We start from the raw sequence: 21,400 nt of genomic DNA on the forward strand, positions 1-21,400 counted from the left end.
ATCCTAGTTAAACTGCTCATAATCGTCGATCAGTCTCCATTCCTTATCATTTATTATATTTTCACCATGCTGACCTACTATCTTATCACCAATCTGTTTGCCCACTCTTCCATCAAAATCCTCTATGAGCAACAATTCTCTCTGTTGTCTCAACTTGGATAACACAGATATCAGAGTATCATAAAAACAGTCTTTTGTATCCGCATCATCATTAGGTGAATATTCACTAATTTTTATAATTTTATGACCTGATATTTCCAAGTTAACCGTTATGAGGTGATCATTTATAATTGTACAGTTTTTAATATAACTTCTAAATTTTTTGTGAACAGTAAGCCCCACACCAGCTTTGGCTTGTTTATCCTTCTCAACATCACTGTAGAAAAACAATCACCCTTTTTTGAACACTTCTTCTTTGACTCACCCAAAACACCTACATCAATATTACTCTCTTATAAACTCTGTTAATTATTTAAAGACTTCATTGCTTTTAGTACTCAAACCCTGTACATTCCAGCATCCAAAACTCTCAATACATTTATGATACCATTTATTAATTACCAAATTTTCAGTCCTGTGTCGAGGCTTTCCTGTAAGAATTTTGTCAGAAAGACATTTTACAGGTGATGTGTACAGTCCCATAGCTCCAACTCCTAACCTGAGGACTAGCAACTTTTCTATTACAATTACTTTAGCTGATGTGACTCAGTTTTAAGGTGCCAAGTTCTCGCCTTTCTACACTTTTCCATTCTGCTACATAATGACAACCCACATGTCGCCATGCATCTAGAGATCGAGTCAAGAACTCATGGAAATAGGATTCACAGGAGAGCTGACCAACTACACAGTAGGAGGCTTTATCTCATTTGACAAAAATTGTAGGCATTAAACAGCATTTAATGGTGAGACATATTCCACATTCCCCTCCCTCCCTAGATGCCTTTTACCAGCTTGTAACCCTGAAGTAATAATGATCTGGAAAATAAGCAAACAAAATGTTGTTATAATAAATATGTTATTCTCATATCATAGATATTTTTCTTATACATAAGGTATAAGCAACACAGAAAAATAATTATTTTAGTCATAATAGATTCAAAGCCCAAGCCAATTAAATTATTTCAATGATTATAAATTTTGTTAATATATTTACATAATAATAATTTATAAATTATTATTATTATTTTCAAACCATCCACAAGTGGAACCGTAGACACTTGTGGAAAGTAAGAGGGAAAACAGAAGGGGCAGCACTCTGAAGATAAAGAGGATGCAAAGGAAAAAATCTTCCAGAAACAGGAGCAAAAGCAAAAACAAGAAAAAGTGGAAGAATCGTAAAGAAGTGATCCTCATAGAAACAGCAAGGGAAAAACTTATGCTGTGACTCTCAGACAAATCCAGAAGGGTATGAAATTGTAGGAGACCGAAGTGGAATTGGCGGCACATAGTAGAATAATTTATATTAACAACTTGCCAAAATTACTTAACTATAATAATTTCATATTTTTCAACGGAGATTATGTTAAATTGTATTTTATCTACTTTAAAACTATACTCATGTAATAATTCACATTTTAAAACCATTTTTGACAATTTTACGTAACAGTTTTTCTTTTTAGATACCAGTACTGTTTTTGTTTGGCTTCTTGTTTACTTTTCACAGTAAACTTATTTGTTTGATTAGCAGTGCAGATAGAAAGAATATATTTCTTGAAAAAGCAATTTTATTTAACTATAAATAATTTTATTTTACTATGAACAAATTAATTATTTTTTTTTACTTAAATACTAAACATACAGAACCGTGTAGCTATTCCATTTCCGAAAAACGAGGCTTATAAACGCTTCTTCGTTTATTGTGCCCCAAAGTTGTTTAATAAACTTCCAGTTTCTATAACATCCACAAATTCTCTTCCAATCTTCTCCAAAAGGCTGAGACTATGGCTTTTGACGTTGCAGGATATTCAATTTCTTTTTAATTAACAAACTAAATTTTTCATTTTTCATTGAGTGACACTAATTTATTGGTCATTGAATAATCGTAATTAAGTTATGAGTAAGTAAGTGTTAAATAAGTCGTTAAGTAATCATGTAAACATTGAAGGTAAAGTTCTATTATGTGTAATTTTCTTAGGTTATAAATATTTATTAAATGAATCTTTACATTTAAAGAGAAACTTGTTAGCATCCGTCACAACTGATTAATTTAAGAACTGATGGTGACCTCAACACAGCTATGCGCTAAGGAGGCACCGATCTTTAGTACATATACTTTTATTTTTTAAGTAATTAACGGTAATAAATAATAAAGAATTAATCTAAGTTTTTTTATTAGGCTCTTAAACTGTGTTTTTTTGTTTTTAGATTTTTTTTTTATCAGATCAAATCTAAGAATTTAATGTTAATTTTTAAGAATTAATATTTTTTAATGAAAATTCATTTAACGCTACGTTTAATTAATTAAATTAGTTTAAATGTAGTAGTAATTAAAAACAAAATTAAGGATATTGTGATTTTAATTAACTTAAGAGAAAGTTTGTAAATTAGTTTATTAATGTTAATTTTATATTTTTCAGTTATCATAGTTATATGTTACTGTATATTGTAAAAACATTCTTTTTTGTATATGTATTATGGAATAAAGAATTATTATTATTATTATTACATCATAAACACATTTATATAATTATTCCTACATAAAATTAAATACAGTAAACCAACATAAAAACAAGTAAACAAAAATACAAAATAGTTTTCAAAACATTTGCTTATAAAAGTACGCTTAACGTAATAAAAGTACAGTATCCAAAACAATAATAAAATGATTATAGACTAAGTAATAATACTGCTTCAAAATTTCAGTGCCTATTCAGAATTCTTGGCATAAATCTCACTGTCCTCTTCTTTATCCATTGATATCATTTTTTAACCCCTTTACTATTCTCATCCTTACTATCATCATCATCATTTACTGCTTAATCTCTTCTGAATGAATGAGGTTTGATGCTCCTGGCCAAAGAATTTTTATTGTTTCTTTGCTGAACGGCTTCCTTCTTTTCTTCAAACTTTTTCTTGTACAACTCAAAAAAGGGTCTGAACTGAGAAACAGCCTATGCATTAAAATGTCCCTTTTGCACTTTCCCTCAAAAACTTTCTCAAGAGCTTTAATTTACATTGCCGAAACTGCTTATTTCTCACTTCATCTGCTTCTTCCAATAGCTGATCAATAGGTAATATAGCACTTCTAATTACAGTTGATCCATGAATCAAAATTTGACAGACCAAATCTCAAATAATGGGATTTATTGATGAATTACATCCAACTTATTGAAATCTTTCAATGTTTTTCCACAAATGTAACACCTCATTTTTCATGATGTGCCACATCATTATTTTAGTTACAACACAATGATTGGAGAGTTACGTGAAAGTAGCAATGGCATGAAAGAATTTTGAAACATATTACTATCACTCTCACCACTAACTTGAAATTTCTGTTCAAAATGTGTCTGTTGAAATCCATCACACCGCAATTAGAAACAAATGCTAAAGTTTTTTTTATGAACATACTGAGACTGAAGTCAATGCTTTAAGATTGAACTATTTTCTATTAACCATTCAATTGACTATAACATACACTGACTACCCTATGCAAGTACAAAATTCAGAGCAGTTTTTGAAAATATAGGGAATATTTCAGATCCGTTTTCTTCAATTGCAGGACAGTGAAATGAGTTATGGCAAATACCGACGCCAGAGGGAAATACATTCTGGACATGGCGGTACGTACTGGACTCCTGGTTCTCAAATAGGAACAAGACGACGTCTGCAGTCCAGGATATTCGGACACCATTCCCGATATTTCCCTCACCTTCGAAGAGCTGGCCAAGCTCGTCCAGAACTGGAGAGTCCTTGAGAACTACACCGGCAGCAACCATGGATACATCGCGTTTAGAGTTGGTGTAGATACGGTGCACGGGAACGCCCGGGAATCCCACGCAAAGTGAAAAAATACCACTTTGATAAAATCAATGAAAAGAGATTCAAAGTAAAGATCTCCACAGGGAAAGTAGTATCTGAAAACACATAACCACCGGGGGTAAGGTGGCTGATCGCTTCTGCATGCAACGCCTCCATGCCCCACTGGAGGTTGAGGCACTGGAAGCGATCCGTATACCTATGGACACCGGCGATTGCAGGGTTGCGCCAAGACTGTCTTCGACTAAAACGAGCAGCACAACGTGCAAGAAATTGCATGGTCGTGAACGCCAAGTCGGCTGAACAAAAGGCGGCGAAGAAACGGCTTTGTCGGGCCATCAACGTGAGCAAGGCACTCTGCTAGCGAGAACTGAAGGAGATCGCGGATGCAGACTCTTGGGAGCTGAGTTAAAAGATAGTAACTCGATGACTGAGGGTCTCGCCGTCACCAGCTTCACTAGACGAGACTAAAGCGAATCAAATTGTTAGACGTTCTTCTCGGCCCATTCGATTTGTGCCGAGCGGGACTTCAACGACTTGGGCAACTTCCCGTTCTTCTCAATTGAGGAGCTGGAGGGAGTCCACCGGTCACTGAAGGCCAGAAAAGCCTATAGTCCCGTTAGCTTACCGGAATAAATAATTTAAAATTTTTGTTAGTACTTATAACCCACTACTGCCGCCGCCGTCTTCGTCACTGCTGTCGTCATGTTTTAACGTCATATTAGTCTGTGTATGTGTGTGTGTGTGTGTTTATGAATAAAAATTTAAACGTACCTTGTGAAAGGTCCTGGTTGTCATCGTGGCGCACCGGGAAGCGTCACCGAAAGGTTCTCGTCGTAGACCGTGCCCCGAGAGGCGTCACCGACAGGTTTTCATCGTCCGGTAGGTAGCTCCGCGTCCATGCATCACTGGCCACATCCTGTCTTCAAATTAAGAGGCCTGGTCGTCGTGGTGGACACTGGGAGGCGTCACCGCGCGCGCGAGATTATCGTCGTAGACCGAGCACCAGAAGGTAGCTGCGAGTGTGGGCGACGCAGAGATATTTACATTGCGGGATGCGGCGATCGACTGAAGAAGTGCCGATGGACAGGGTCTAAAGTCGATGAGGTGGCGGCGGCGCTACAGGATAGAACATGCTTAATCCTGTTTGGCAAGACACAACCTCCCTCCACATTGAAACATAAAAAATAAACGTACCTTGAAGGTGAGGCCGCTGCGGCGTCACCGACAACGACGACATGACTACAACGATACTACATACGATTGGTACGATACTACAACGATTGGCAGAGCAGTCCTCCGACTGTCCTGCCAATTGTGAGCACGTATCTCGAGGCTTGGTCGTCGTAGTGGGCCCCGGGAGGCGTCACCGCCACCGCGCGAAGTTCTCGTCGTCGTCATGCACTGGGAGGTGGTAGCTGCGAAAACGGAGTGACGATGTTCAACGTGCGAAATGCGATACTAAATTGAAGTACGCGGCTGATCGACACGGGTCGATGCGGTGACGGCGTTGCGCGCGTGCCAAGCCCTGTCACCGATCGGGTCGCTCTGGCGGCGCATGCGCAGAGGCGTGACGGATGACAAACGTTACAGGAAATAAATATGATTAATCCTGTTTGACAGGACGTGAAAAAAAAGAAGATTTAATTATGTATTTATCGTTTCGCCTACACTCACACACACACAGCAGAAAGAAGAAAATGGATAGGTTAAATCTAGATGTAGTAGGAATTAGAGAGGTTCTGGGGAAGAAGAAGATGACTTTTGGTTAGGTGATTTTAGAATTAACTCAGCAGCAAGTTAAGGGCAGGCAGTAATAGGTTTTTACTATGAACAAGAAGATAGGAAAGAGTACTCTCTTCCCTATCTTACTCTACCATCTACCCTATACTCTGAGTATTTCAAAAAGCTTAGCGATAGAATCATTGCAGTAAGTATAAAATCAAAACCTAAGCCAACAACGATTGTTAATGTCTCTTGCCTACAAATCCCCATGATGATGATGATGAGGTATATGAAGAAATTGATAAAGCAATTAAACACATGTAAGGGAAGAAAATTTAATAATAGTTGGAGATTGGAATGCAAGCATCGGAAAATACAAGAAAGGAAATATTGTGGGTGAATACAGGCTGGGCAAAAGAATTAGGGAACGACTAATTGAGTTTTGCGCATAATATAATTTAGTAAATGCTAACACCCAGTTTAAAAACCATAGTAGAAGAATGCATACATAGAAAAAGCCAGGTGATACTGCAAGTTATCAGATAGATTATATTATGGTTAAACAAAGATTTAGAAATCAACTCATCAACTGCAAAGCTTACCCTGGAGCAGAGATTGATATCGACCACAATTTAGTGATAATGAAATGTAGAGTGGGATTTAAAAACCTGAAGAAAAGGTGTCAGATGAATTGTTGGAATTTAGAGAAGCTTAAGGAAGAGGAGGTAAAGAAGATTTTTGAGGAGGATATCGTAAGAGGTCTGAGTAAATAAGATAAGGTAGAAAATATAGCAGAATGGGAAAATTTTAAAAAGGAAATTATTAAATTAGCAGAAGTAAACTTAGGCAGAACAAAGAGAACTAGTAGAAAACCTTGGATATTGGAGGATATATTGCAGCTGATGGATGAACGTAGAAAGTATAACAATGCTAGTGATGAAGAAGGTGAAAGGAACTATTGACAATTAAGAAATAATATAAACAGGAAGTACAAACTAGCAAAAGAAGAGTGGATTAAAGAAAAGTGTTCAGAACTGGAAAGAGAAGTGAACATTGGTAAAATAGACGGAGTATACAGGAAAGTTAAGAGGAGTTTTGAGGTACATAAATTAAAATCTAATATTGTGTTAAATAAAGATGGTACCCTGATTTATAATATGAAAGAAAAGGCTGGAAGGTGCATAAGATATATTGAAGAGCTATATGGAGGTTATGAATTAGAAACTGATGTTATAGAGGAGGAAGAGCAAGTCAAAGAGGATGAAAAGAGAGGTACAGTACTGAGATCTTAATTTAATAGAGCATTAAAAGATTTGAATGGCAGAAAGTCTCCTGAGGTTGACTGGATACCTGCAGAATTACTGCATAGTGCAGTGAGGAAGTGATAGATATATTATACAAACTGATGATTATAGGAAAAAGGAGAAGTTCCGTCAGACTTCAAAAATAATGTTATTGTCATGATTTCAAAGAAAGTAGGAGAAGATAAATGTGAAGAATACAGAATAATTAGCTTACTACTTATGCATCTAAAATTTTAACTAGAATTCTGTACAGATAAATTGAGAGAAGATAGAAGAAGTGTTAGTAGATGACCAATTTGGTTTCAAGAAAAATGTACTGACAAAGAAAGGACTTTCAGTGCTCAGATTAATAGTAGAAGGAAGATTAAAGTAAAGCAAACCAACATACATGGCATTTATATACTTAGAAAAGTCATTCGATGATGCAGACTGGAATATAATGTTCAGCATTTTAAAAAAATTTAAGGTTCAAGTTTAGAGATAGAAGAAAAATGTCTAACATTTACAGAAACCAAACTGCAACAATATTAATCAAAGAACATAAGAAAGAAGTTGTTATAAAAAAGGGAGTGAGACAAGGATACCCCCCATCGCCGTTACTTTTAAATCTTTATATAGAACTGTCAGTTAATGATGTTAAAGAACAATTTAGATCCAGAGTAACAGTGCAAGGTGGAAAAATAAAGATGCTATGATTTGCAGATGATATAGTAATTCTCGCTGAGAGTAAAAATGATTTAGAAAAAATAATGAACGGCATGGATGAAGTCCTATGCAAGAACTATCACATGAAAATAAACAAGATCAAAACAAGTAATGAAATGTAGTAGAAATAATATAGATGGACCACTGAATATGAAAATAGAAAGAGAAAAGATTATGGAGGTAGAAAAATGTTGTTATTTGGGAAGTAGAATTACTAAATATGGACGAAGCAGGAGCGATATAAAATTCTGAATAGCACTAGTGAAATGAGCTTTCAGTCAGAAATATAATTTGCTTACATCAAAAATTAATTTAAACACCAGGAAATCATTTTTGAAAGCATATATTTGGAGTGTAGGTTTATATGGAAGTGAAATTTGGACGATTTGAGTACCTGAAAAGAAAATATTAGAAGTTTTTGAAATGTGGTGCTATAGAAGAATGTTAAAAATCAGGTGGGTGGATAAAGTGACAAATAAAGAAGTGTTGTGGCAAATTGATGAAGATAGAAGCATTTGGAAAAGTATAGTTAAAAGAATAGACAGACTTAAAGGCCACATATTGAGGCATCCTGGAATAGTCACTTTGATATTGGAGGGACAGATAGATGGGAAAAATTGTGCAGGCAGGCAATATTTGGAGTATGTAAAACAAATTGTTAGGATGTAGGATGTAGGAGGTATACCAAAATGAAATGACTGGTACTAGACAGGGAATCTTAGAGACCTGAATCAAACCATTGAAATGACTGAAGACAAAAAAAAAAACAAAAACCAATGAATATAAAAATAATCCACAAAAGCTTTCTTCAAAAAATCAACTACTACCTCTTAAAATTGAAATAAATGTTTTCTTTGTTCTTTTGCTCTATCTCTCTTCGATTAAATACATTTCAAAGATTTTTTGAAAGTTTGTACTTCACACATTAAGGTATTGAGAATTGTCTACTATATTTAAAATTATAGATGCAGGACCTAAAATGCGGAAATACATTTTGTCATGAAAAAGCTGTACAAGGTATTACATGAAGGAATCCTGGCTTAACTGGGATATATATATATATATATATATATATATATATATATGGAGAGAGAGAGAGAGAGAGTGAGAGAGAGAGCATTAAAAATAATAACTTGTTACCTGTTAGGTCAGAACTGGGAACTGTATCTATTACTCTGTACTGTAACTAACAGAATCTAAACTATAGTGGTGAAGGTACAGACTTTTTATAGTGTATTGGTGACAAACAAAGCAGGGGAGTTCATCCTCTATTCAGGACTAACTCCAGATTCTAGACACTGATATACCTTAGTATCTCTAGAGCCTTTAGGAATTTTCCTAAATTTGAATTAGAGTTTGATCTAGAGTTATAGCTAATTTGTACATAATTTCTGTGGCCAAACTATTTACTCTGACTTCAGTGTGCCTTAGCATTTGACATATTGTTGACATAGTTAGGTGATAGAAGAAAAATATATACAATTCTAGACACTGTAATCATCAGTCTTAATGTGCTGATTGACAGTATTGTCTATACAAGGACTGATAAAATACATATTTTAGCTTCATAGTTTTACTTATTCACCGTTTACAATGCGGACAGCAAAGTTGGGAAACTTTGCCCATAGGATATCTAGGAATTGTATTTTACACAATTAGTGTCAGAGCCAACAAAGAAACAAGGGTTGGAATAATAAATATCAATCAGAAGCTTTCAAAAGTTTAATCCTTAGCAGATACACTACAGTTTTTAATGCTGAATTTGATCCAATTTTGTGAAGTGTAAACTTTTAAGCTGCAAGGGCAAGTGATTTTTTCAGTTCAAGTATCATTTAAATCCTGAATTAGTGTACAAGTGATGTCAGGCTTTACTAATTGTCCATGTTAATAATTTGGTGGAATTGCACTGGATACCAGACAAAAATTTTTATTTATTACTCTTTCATTAGAGAGCTGATGCATTGCAAAGAGAGGAGCTTCTCTTCCATTTACAGAATCCGAATCTTCTACAGCATAAATTCTAATGTTGAAGCTAGATTATTTTTTAAGTAGTCTAAAACAAACCTACTATTAACTGATGAAATTTCCAATTAAAAAGTCTGGAGGAGATGAATTCCCTCAGTTAGGTAAAGACATGCTGAGGAATGTACTTTGTAGAGGTTGACGATTCAAGAGGCATCTGTCTATCGTGAGTCTACTACGAAGTAGTAATCTATGTGGAGTTGTTATCACTCTCTTGGGAATTCAAAATACATCAACCTTGAATGCGAGGTGATTGAGTGAAAATGATTTCTGTTATTTGGGGTCGTCTTTTAGATGTGAATGTTAATGACCTAGTTGGGTAGGTTCTGGCACTTGTTAATATCACTCTTAGTGAATACACTCATTGAATGAATAAATTACTTAAGTTTAAATGAATAACTACGTTTATCGAAATTATTAATTAAAATATCGCAATTTAATTTTGTTTTATGATACCGGTTGATTTGTTAACGCTATTAAATTAAGACCGAGTACAATGACTCGCGAGTTGTTACAACTACAGTACAAGTACAGGCCGTGTAACGAAACAATGATGCTTGAGATCATAGTAATGGATTATATCTGATTTTTTGTATAGTTCGCTTTAGGAGATATTTTTTGTTGCTACATATATATTTTTATAATGTTGTCTTCATCCATACACAGATATAATGTAAGTTGCATATGATTTTGCGAATTTGTTATTTATTCTGTTAATGAGTTTGTTCTGATTAAGTAATTTTAGGTTAGGAGGACTTCATTTTGGTTTTTTCACCCTTCTTAGAAAAGGTTATTTGATAGTCTGTGTTTTATAAAGCTGGAATTTGGTATATTTTATTATTTTTATTTTAATAATTACTTTAATAGGCAACCAAGTAATTCTCATTATTTATTACTAATGTGAAAATTTTGTTCTGTTATAAAAATGTCGTTACGTCGAATGCAGGAACAGTGTTAAACTTTGATCGTAAATGAGATTATTTTTGCATACACGATAATAATTACTTTAATTTGTTTTTTATTCTAATTATCTGATTGGGTGTTTTTATTTGTAACTGATAGTTATGCCTTAAAACTAGATCACAGAGAATTACATAACTTGTGCCTTTTCTGGCATAGGACTGATTCTACTACTTATTTAAGTATTAAATATACATTACTATTTAACATTGCGTTAGCAATGTAATTGTAGTACATTTATACATTGGTTCATGTTTTTATAATTTTGAATGTGATAAGAAGATGGTTGTTCCATATTTTCTTATACTACAGGTGTTTCATATGTTTTTCCAGTAAATTTACAGTGGTGACTTATCTCTAATTTTTACCCCTTCTAACCTTTCTAATTTTTTATTTATTATTTACATTTAAAATTTATTACTCAAATAACAACTTATGATACCAAATACTATAGTGCAATAACTTAAATTTTTAAATTTATTGAAGTGTGAAATATTGAAGTGAAAAAAATATTTACTGGCAAGAAAGTTCATTGTCTTATTGTGTTAGTTTTTCCTTTCAAAGTTACTAGCATGAATACTTGTTTGGTACTTTATTTACTGTAATTTGTTTTCTGAAAATTTTGTAGTTCTATTGTTACTCAAGAGGAAACTTAAACAAAAATTTGTTAAATTTCTATTTATTTATGTTTTCATTTATTTATTTTTATGTGTAGGTCTGTAGTATATAATTTTTTTATTAATACTCAACCCATCTCTTTTTTTTTTGAAAAGAAAAATGCATATCTTACGGTAGTTCTAGAGGCTAAACAGAAAAAGAGATGAAACTCTGAAACTTTCAGAGTTTTAACATATTTAATGCTAAAACAATGAAAGAAGGAAATTTTCATAATTGAGGAATCACTGAATTATATGTAAATAAGGATATTTAAATATAAAAATTTATATATTTCTGGAAACGTAATGTATTCACAAAGAAGTATTTGTTCTATTTGCAGTTTTCATTGACCACCCATTGGCTAGCATTGCAAGTATTTGTCAATCCTGCAGAATGTTATTTTATAAAGTAGAGAAGATCAGTTTGCAACTTGATAAATGAGAAGTTAGAATTGGACAGAATTTTTATCAGTTTTTCAGTATATATTTTCGAAAAAAGCCAGATTTCAATGTAATTTCCCAAGAATTGTCTTTGTTAGTGTGAACTGTTTTTAGATTTATGCTAACTCTGAATCTTCTCAGTTAACCTAAGGCTATTTATAGAGAATCAGTATTTTTTTGCAACCTTTGCTAGTATTGTTATGATCAGCAAGTTTAGTCAGTAAATGATACCTACTACTTATATTTGGATGGTTAAATCATTGGAAACATGAGCCCAGTACCATGGGTATTCAATTGGTGAAAAAAGTAAAAATTTCAAATCTAAGGATTGACATCTATTTTACCACATGTGTTCTCAGCAGATTGGCTAGTTTACCCTCATAATTCAAAACTTGGGAAATTAAAAACATTATGAAATACATTATAGAAATCCAATAGTGATTTTTAAAAGTCACTGGGAAAGTTCTTGCTACATTTTTGTGCCCATCGATTATATTGTACAATTGGTGCAGTTGATGCGAAGAGTTACCGACAGCTGGACTTTTGTACTGTTCCATTGAAATCATATTGGAAAACTGTTGCAAATATATTTCTCTGCTATCATTACATATATTATGTAGACCTACACATAATAAATAAATGAAAATATAAATAAATAAAAGACTTTAAATTTTTATGCTTTAAAGCCTGTAGGTTTTTGATCAAAATCTGAGTTTGGGAGAGTGTGTAAGCCTTTTGACTGACTGTTACTCTTCCTTAACCACCTCCCAGAAGGATTGAACATTATGTTTAAAGCTGTTTTTCCATTACTATAAAATGCATTTTTGGCTTCATTAAATTATTTATTGTAAGCCACTGTTGCTATAGTACGTTAATACGAGGATGTTTAGATTTACAATCCATCATGTAAATCTTAATATTGGTCTCTTAACTACAAAGGTGGCATGTAACTAATAGTTTATTCTCCTTATTACTATTTTTCCCTTTCTTGTCAGGAGTAGCAGTTAATTTTTGGTGTCTTTGTTAAGACTGTAATAGAATCATAAGGCCTGATTCTTTAATACCATAGTTGTCTGGGATATTTCTCTTGGTATGCTGAGAAGAATTTCGCTTGGTATGTTTTAGGTCTCAGGCTGTAATATTTAGGTATTGCTGTAGACATTTGTATTTTTTTTTATGCATATGCCATACTTCCACCGCAGTTAAACACTGTGCTGCATTCACTATACACTTAATGATTACAAATTTGATATGTTCATTCATTTATCCGACTATTTATTATTTGAATTATTTAACGGACACCCTGCAAGTGTAAGATAATAAAATGAATGGCTTCAGTATTCATCATAAGTAAGGTTTAAATTACTTATGTTTGTATATTAGAAAGATGTATTTTGTAGTTGTGAGCCCTGTGACTGATATATCATTCCAGAATTAATTTATATACTGATTAATCGAAATCCATCCTTATCAACAGTTTTCTGATAAATAACAGAAGATTGGTTCTGAATCAGTATTTGTATACAACAAATAAGCTATAAAAAATTGTAATATTTTGCCGTTATTGGCTGGAATATGAGTATAATTTGTTTAAAATGTAGAATTTTATCAGATATTAGTTGATTTTGATTTGTTTTTTCTTCCTACCTAATGTACTCTAATTCTAATATTTACTATTTTTTAACAATAGCTTTTAAACACTTTATTTCAGGTTACATTGATTCAGAATATATGGCGAAGAAGTATTCACACAACTATTTCTTGTCAAAGGATCCAGGCAGGTAGATACAAAAAGACTGCAAAAGGAGACAGGCCTCTTACTTATGAAATGGCTTGGCCACCTCAGTCAATTGGACTACATAAATCATGGAACAGTTGGAACACATGTACATCATTTACTTTTATTTGCTTTAGCGTTTATGTTAATCTTATAACATGTGTTTGTTTTTAAGTAAATATTAATTTTGGTCATATAGAGTGAAATTTTATTGCAGTATATATGCTGGCCAAGTCAGTAGTTTTCTCCATTAAAGTAATGCAATTCTGCTCTGGTTTCATTTTTTATTTTAATTTGTCCTAATTTTATATCCCATCACAGTGTTTTTTGTTTACATAAGTAAATTTGCATTGTTTTTTGTTAGAAAACCAAAAAGGATCAAAAATAATTTTTTATAGGCAAAAAAATGTTTTGTCTTTTTTTTTAAAAGAAAACATTTTTTACTTTTAATTTAACAAATAAATTCAGTGTATGTAAATAATGAAAATATATAATGTATTAAATTAGTTGCCATTAGATACAACCATGAATAAAATAGAATCAAATTTTGTGGCCAAATAATGATTGAAAAAATTATTATGTGAATGATTAAGATATTATGGTTTCATGAACTGATTCCCAAGCTTCAGTAAAGTAAAACATTGATTGTTTACCAATATCTTATTGCAGTTACCACTCAATAGACTACTAGTTATTAATCATGGGAGTTAATGTCAATTTATCGCTAAGATTTGTTTATTATTGTAATGTTAGAGGAAAATATTAAAATAATAGTCAAAACATAGTCTGGATTTCTCATGAATTTTAAGAAAATGATTAAAATTAGCCATTTTCCCTAGTAAAATGTATATATTATTTGTAGCTTTATTATTACTATTTTTGGTTGTTAACAGCTTAAACTCCTCATGAATCACGTAAACTGTTATAGTTATTAACTGTAAATGTAATTAGCATACGGACTAGTTTAACACTTCGGCTATGGGTAATTATGCTCTGTCCATGCTTGTCCTTTGAAAAAATAAATTTAATATGTAATTATTAGAAACACATATTTTTAAGGTATTTACAGAGAAAAATTAGTGTTATACTCATGACACATTTCCAAGTAGATTATTGATGACACATTTCCAAGTAGATTAACCCTGTAATACAGAATGGATTTCTTCTGAGAGTAATGTTATTTGGTTTTGTAGTTTTTCCAATAATTTTTTTAACTGCAAATACGAAAGATTAAAAAGATTTTATGTAAAAAATGGGATTGCTGGTTTAATGAACCATATGTATATATTTACATGCAGTATGCATAAAACAATTTAATTAAAAATATATTTTTGACATGAAATGAAAATAATATTCTGCAAAAAAATATTCAGAATAATGAAAAGAAAAATATTATTTCTGAGTTAATAAATATAATTATTTTTATTAATGATTGTATCTTAATTTTATGATTTCCTTGAAATGTAGTATGTATAAAACAATTTAATTTTCCTTGGTTGGAATTAAAAATAACTACTGGGTTGCTTGAAAAATCATGAACTGTTTAACGAAATATCAATGAAGATGCCAGATTGATTAAGAGGAAAGTTGCAGCTTGTAGTGTGAAATAGGAATCCTGAGATGCAGTAATATTGGGAATGAAGAAGTCCACAAGTGGTTAACTTGTAATAACAATAAACTTTCATTGTTCAAGAAAGTGTGGATATTGTGTTATGTTCAAAAGAAACAGAATGTTTACTTAGATGTGGATAAAATAGTTGCAGATGATGACGGAACTTCAGGAGTAAAAGGTTTTTACCACATGGAGATGGAGATTTTCCCCATCTATATTTATTTTCATTTCAAATTTCATTAAAGAGGTAAATTATTCCTAATCAATACATAAATAAAAGATAATGAAGGGAACAGAATTTCACATGAAAATTCAGATTTTTACTTCCTTAAATGGTAATTAGAATACTTTATGCACTGTATTTAGATTGACTTAATTACCAATATTTTAAATTATATCTTATCTCTAAACATATATTTAACTAAATTTTCTCCTGAACAAAAAATGTTGTTTCTTAATAAAATAATCTTTGATGTTTACAACTTCATACATCAGGGTTATCTGAAATCAGTTACTCCCATTATTTTGGATTACTGGGAATTTACTATGATGTAAATGTAATTTTTAACTTCAATTTCTTTCTTTAGCATTAAAATATAGTTTTTAAGTAAAACAAATTAACACTTTTTTAATGATAGTATTTTTTCTAAATAATTATTTTAAGGAAAGTTTTTTATGTTTTTAGCAAACTTGGTGGGTGGCCTAAGAGCTTCTGAAACTGCAATAGAAGATGAATTTATGAGGCGTTTCATGAAAGGAACGTGGCATGATCTCTTTGTATCAGAAATAATTATTAAGCGTCAGCATAATATAATACGTGTAGCAGGAATTGTTCGTAGAGGGATATCTCCGCAAAAAATGTACTTTTTGCTGGGATACACAGAAGAAATCCTTAGTTACTGGCTTCAGTGCCCTGTCAAATTAGAATTGCAGACAGTAGAAGATAAAAAGGGTACTGTTTTTAAATATATTTAGTTGAACTATTAGGAAGTTACTTTTTGTTGTTACTGTACTCATTAAATTTTTTATTAGCAAATGTAACATTTTTATTAAAATAACAATTACCTCGTTTCTGCCAAAATGTGAGAACTAAGTCTTAATATACAATCATGCTTACGTCTGTGGATTTTTGATGTGGAGAACGGAATGAAATTTTCTGTTTCCAATTGCTGCAAACAACAAATTGCTTATGGTAGTGGAAGAAGAAATCTTTCAGCTTACGCCTTTTTGTCCAGATTTTGGAAGATTACTTAATTTTATTGTTTTTTTACAGATTTTTCAAAGAAAAGTATGGTATTACTTTTAGTTGCAAGTTGGGATTGGGGGTTGAAAATGAATTTTCTGTACACTTTGAGATATGAGGGATATGTAAATACCATTCACTTAAAGATGACCAAAAAATGTCATTTATGGTTTGTCTTGATAAATTCCTACATCTTGGATGAAACGTCGAGGTTTTCTGCTTTTGTTTTTTTGTTTGTTTGCTTGTTGATCTAATGAATTGCATTAGAAAACTTTTCTATTAATTTGGATAATTTTCTAACTTATTTGGTTTTTATATTTGTCTAAGCACAAAGAATAGAGTTTTATGATGTGTAGAGGCCTATGTGTAACATTTTGTGACTTTTGAAAATCTCTAAAACTACGTGATCAATTTCATTGAAATTTAGATATGCTTTAGCAGTGTATCTGAAATTGTGCAGGTGAAAATTTGAAGATTGATTGAGTCATTCTTGAGTTATGCTCAATTTTAGGTCAAAAAAATTTGAGATGGGCAAGTTAGAAGCGTGGTTTGTTAGGATGCTGCAAGTTGGAATGTAAATGTTTCTTTATCTGTGGTATGTATTGTTAGCAAAATTAAACCAAATTAGGAAAAAAAAAACATTAAAACAAAATTAATTAATGAAGATCTTTTTGCTCAAAACTGCGCAAGAAATTTTATTTTAATAAAAAATATTGATGAAATGTGTACAAGTTGTAACTAAACATTAAAAATTCTACAAATTAATACATCAGGAAATGATTATAGTCCAAAAAATATTTCCTTACGTACATATTGCCTAATTTTTTAGTTACCCACTGTGTGATTTTTCAGTAAGTTTGTTAGTGCTAAGTTAGTGTTAAAATAAATTGAGTTCTTTGGTAATATTGTTCTATTTGGTAAATTATGTTTTGTAAATATTATGTTATAATATCTATAATGAATAAAGAATGAGTTAAACAATCCCATTTCATTCCTTGTTGAATGAATAAACAGCAGTTATAAAGTGGATTTAATTTGATTATGTCTTTTAATTTTATGAAGTCTTTTTTGTGTTGTGTTGCAAGTTTATAGTTATTTAAATCTATTTGATATCTTAATTGTAAATAAGATTTTTAATAAAGTTAAAGGTGCTATTTTCTATACAGTTTGTTTGTTCATAACTAACAGAAAATTGTCATTGAGAAATATTGGAATTTAAGCTTTTAAATTTTTGTTTTAATTTTATAAGAATAAATTTATTTTTATGTAGATGAAATCCTAACTAATGGTCATCAGGTGAGAAATATCCTCTTACTTTTGTCCATCAGGAAAAAGAGACTGCAGAGACTTTTCTTTTTAAGACTACTAAAAGAGTTTAGAGATTTTAAATGATTAGACTAAAAGATTTCTCTTTTTCATCTTATTTCTATGTTTTGTCGTGTATTTTTATGGGGTCTGCTTATCTGTCCTTGACTCTATCAGGACCCTAATTTTGTGATTTCTTACTTGATTCCTGCTCTTGCAATATTTTCCATATCTTGCCTTCTGATGTAGTCAAAACCATGTGAGATGAACCTCTGGCATCTTGGATGATATTAAGACTACTTCTAGAGAAGTTGTCATAGTCAGTTCATTTGACCAGTCTTAGCTTCTACATTTCCATTTCAATCTTTATCTCTATGTGGCAGTGAGGTGTTGGTCAGCATTCAATTCTCTAAAACACAACCGTGTGAAATATGTGAATTTATCAGTTCCTTTTTTAAGTCCTCCATCCTTGCAGATCATGGTATTGTCAACATCACTCCTATAAGGTCATGTATTCAGTTTTACAGAATTCAGCCTCAATTCAACTTAATGAATCAAACTGGTTTGTGATTGTGTCCACAATAGTAATAAAAAGATGATGGAAAAGTATGAGTTTTCATGAGTGCACCTTATATTACGAGGGTTAGTCAATTATTATCCGCAATTTAGTTATATTTTTATGTTGGTAGTACCTGTCGTATTGCGTAGATGACGCATGCATGGTTTAATTGTTGTTATGTCTGTGCCAGTTTGATGCTGCTAGGTTAGTTCCATTATTGCCCCCCTGCCATTAACCATGGCTTGCAGAAATAATAATTTCAATTAAAATTCCTACCTTTATTTTGCAGACATTTACATTTATTCTTATTTTTCTTTAATGTTCAGTTAGTCTTCTTGTTTTATCGTCCAGCAGTAGTTACTCATCTTAGATTCATCCCATCTACCTTGGTAACATATATCTCAGTGGAACCTTTCTCCTTGTTCGTTGCTGATGTCACTCAAGTTTAAAGGGAAAAAGCCCAAATGAGAATGTAAGAAATGAATTTTCAGTGACATTCCGCAACCTAAATTTTTGTAATTCACTTAGAGTTCATTTATAAACTCATCATGGTTTTCAGCTTTTGTTTCCAAGAAAATCAATAACGACATGTTTGAATGACTTCTAGGCTGCTAGTTCTTAGGAACACAAAAAACATACATTTCCCACAAACACAAAAACATATATTTTGTAGAGCCACTTTGGCAACCGAGAACAAGTCCTATCACTTTCAGGTCAGCCACGAGTGTTCATCATACCTAATAGCTTTTAAAATTTTTGACATACTTTCATATGCTTCATTCCTACAGCACGTCCTACCGGTACAGAAGAAAACTTATCGAGTTATGCAACAACACTGTCTTTAAGCTTCTTTTTGATGAGTCTATAAATAAAAGCCAATCATGAATAGCATATTCAATGTCCAGTTCAGTCATTAGTCCCTTAACATAATGACAGAAACAAATCACACAATCTCTTCTAAACTATTTCTGTAAATTTTCATTTTAATCTCTATATACTGACATTTTAGTATCCTTGTTTAATAAATTCCATTCTTTATGAAATTCAATTTGTGTTTCTTTACTCGACAACATATTTAACAATCCAGTTGAAAAGTAGAGTTGACTAGCAAGGAGTATGTGATATACTGAGATTTTTAACTTTAACAGAGATGGCATTGTTATGGACCGATGTGAATCAGGCTCTTTCCATTTTTGTACAAACAAGTTCAAACATGTAGGCTTATGTTTGATATCTAGGCACGTCAGCAATTTCTTACGAGAAAGAAATACTTTTACTTAAAGTAAACTACACGCAAACTAAAACTAAAAGTAATTATAAGAAAAAGAAAATGTTTATTCACTAACTTTTAAGAGAATACTTTTCTGAATAAGTAATTACTTTTCTTAACAAGTAATTACTGATCATTATCCAGGATAGTTTATTCACATCACCCACTATATAGAACATTTACTTCCCTTTTCAGTCCCAAATTTTATATTGTCCAGTGTAATTTATGATTTAGATCTTTCATGGGTTTTTTTAAGCTGTTTTGCTGATTAATATGGCTCTGTGCAGTAAGTTATAACTGTTGAAGAATTAAACAAGACTGCAACATGATGGTGATTCATTCAAAATGTGGTTTACCTGTAATAAATTAACCTTGAGCTTGAAAATTTCTTTAAGAGAGATTTTTTATGTTGAGGGATTATATTACAAGGGTATCAGTTGTCTTCCATTAATAAATTTTATTTATAATAAGTATATGGTTACCGAGTGCATTGATAATATTAATTACTTGGTTTGTACATTGAAAAAAGATTGCTCTTGGATATTACATATAAAGAATATGAACATGATTCCAGTTTAAAGGAATTTCTATTATTTGAAAAGTATGTGACCATCTTATTTGTTAAGAACGTTATACATTTCAATTGTTCATTTAAAACTTCAGTACAGGATTTACTGTTGGATAGCGACTAATTACTCTAATGTCAAAACAATTATCATTGCTCAACAAAAAGTAGTATGGCTATGGTTTGTGTTAAAATCTGAGCTTGTATTTCCTTTCTTTTAATATTCTTCCTTTTTGGCATTTATATATGTATAAAGTTCTGATAACTTTTTATATCAGGAGTGGGCATTGTGTGAGTAATTTAAATGTACATTCTTGTAGATGTTGCAATACAATCTGTTAGTTTAGTTCAAATCATTAAGCCAAAGCACCAGTACAATGTCTGCTGTACCTTTTCGTCTTGTGATTGTATCGCAACACAAAAATTAAAATTTTTAATGAGATACCTCTAACTACCTTTTCATTTATTGTTATTATTACTTTTAAGACTGCATAGAATCACTTTAGTCAGTCAGTCCATTATCCAAAGACTTTAATGGGACTATTGTGTTGTGAATTTTTTCTTGTGATTGTGAAGCAAGTGCTTTTTCATGATTTTCTTGTTTAATTTTATCTTATCTGTGGTGTCTTTTGGTGTAAGGTCAATTTCCTTCAGATCCTCTTTTATTTCTCTGATCCATCTGCATCCTGTCTTTGTGTTTTTTGAGTCGAGATTGTATTATAGTAGCCGTTTCAGAAGTCATGAATCCTGCATTCTCATGATATTTCCAAAGAATTCTAGTCTTCTCTTATGCATGGTATCAGTGTTGGGTTCTAACTCCTTGTACATGACTCTGTTAGGCACAATCCACCACTGCCTGTCTCTGGTACTTTTTATTGATGCAGGTTCATCAAATTCTTCTTTCGATTTTCTGGAGTCTTTTTGATTTTTCGTTGAGGTGGAAGAGTGTTTCTGCTGCATAAGTGGCTTCTGGTTTTATAACTGTGTTGTAGTATCTTATTTTTGTCTTTGTTTTTTATTGTAAGTGTACAAGGTTAATTTTTGAGCTTTAGCTTTCTACTTTTTTTAATGATTAAAACGAAAAAGTTTCTACTTTTTTGGATCAAGGTTTTTTTCGTTTAGGTTGTTTGTTGTTATTTCTTCAAGTTATTTAAATTGGGTTACTATTTTGATTTTATTACTGTTTATGTTTTTGGGGGATAATTTTTTACTTTTCGATTTGTATTATTTCTTATTATAACATTGTACTTTAAATTTATACTTTACTATTTTATACTT

General features: G+C 31.8%; 1 protein-coding gene across 1 annotated transcript; it reads left to right on the forward strand.

Moving 5' to 3' along the window:
* Nucleotides 1-10,226: 10,226 nt before the first annotated feature.
* mRpS24 (mitochondrial ribosomal protein S24) lies at nt 10,227-16,216 on the forward strand. Its single transcript, XM_075378443.1, has 3 exons — nt 10,227-10,407; nt 13,503-13,677; nt 15,866-16,216. Exons 1-3 carry the CDS (start codon nt 10,378-10,380, stop codon nt 16,153-16,155), a joined length of 495 nt encoding a protein of 164 aa, XP_075234558.1. The 5' UTR covers nt 10,227-10,377; the 3' UTR covers nt 16,156-16,216.
* Nucleotides 16,217-21,400: the final 5,184 nt, after the last annotated feature.

This window comes from Lycorma delicatula, chromosome 1, assembly GCF_047948215.1.
Source record: "Lycorma delicatula isolate Av1 chromosome 1, ASM4794821v1, whole genome shotgun sequence".
Classification (NCBI taxonomy): domain Eukaryota; kingdom Metazoa; phylum Arthropoda; class Insecta; order Hemiptera; family Fulgoridae; genus Lycorma; species Lycorma delicatula.

Excerpts from the sequence above, each read along its gene's own strand:
- mRpS24 (XM_075378443.1), top strand. The coding sequence starts at position 10,378 with ATGTTGTCTTCATCCATACACAGATATAAT. Across the intron at positions 10,408-13,502 it reads CATCCATACACAGATATAAT|GTTACATTGATTCAGAATAT; the intron begins GTAAGTTGCATA and ends ACTTTATTTCAG. Across the intron at positions 13,678-15,865 it reads ATGGAACAGTTGGAACACAT|CAAACTTGGTGGGTGGCCTA; the intron begins GTACATCATTTA and ends TTATGTTTTTAG.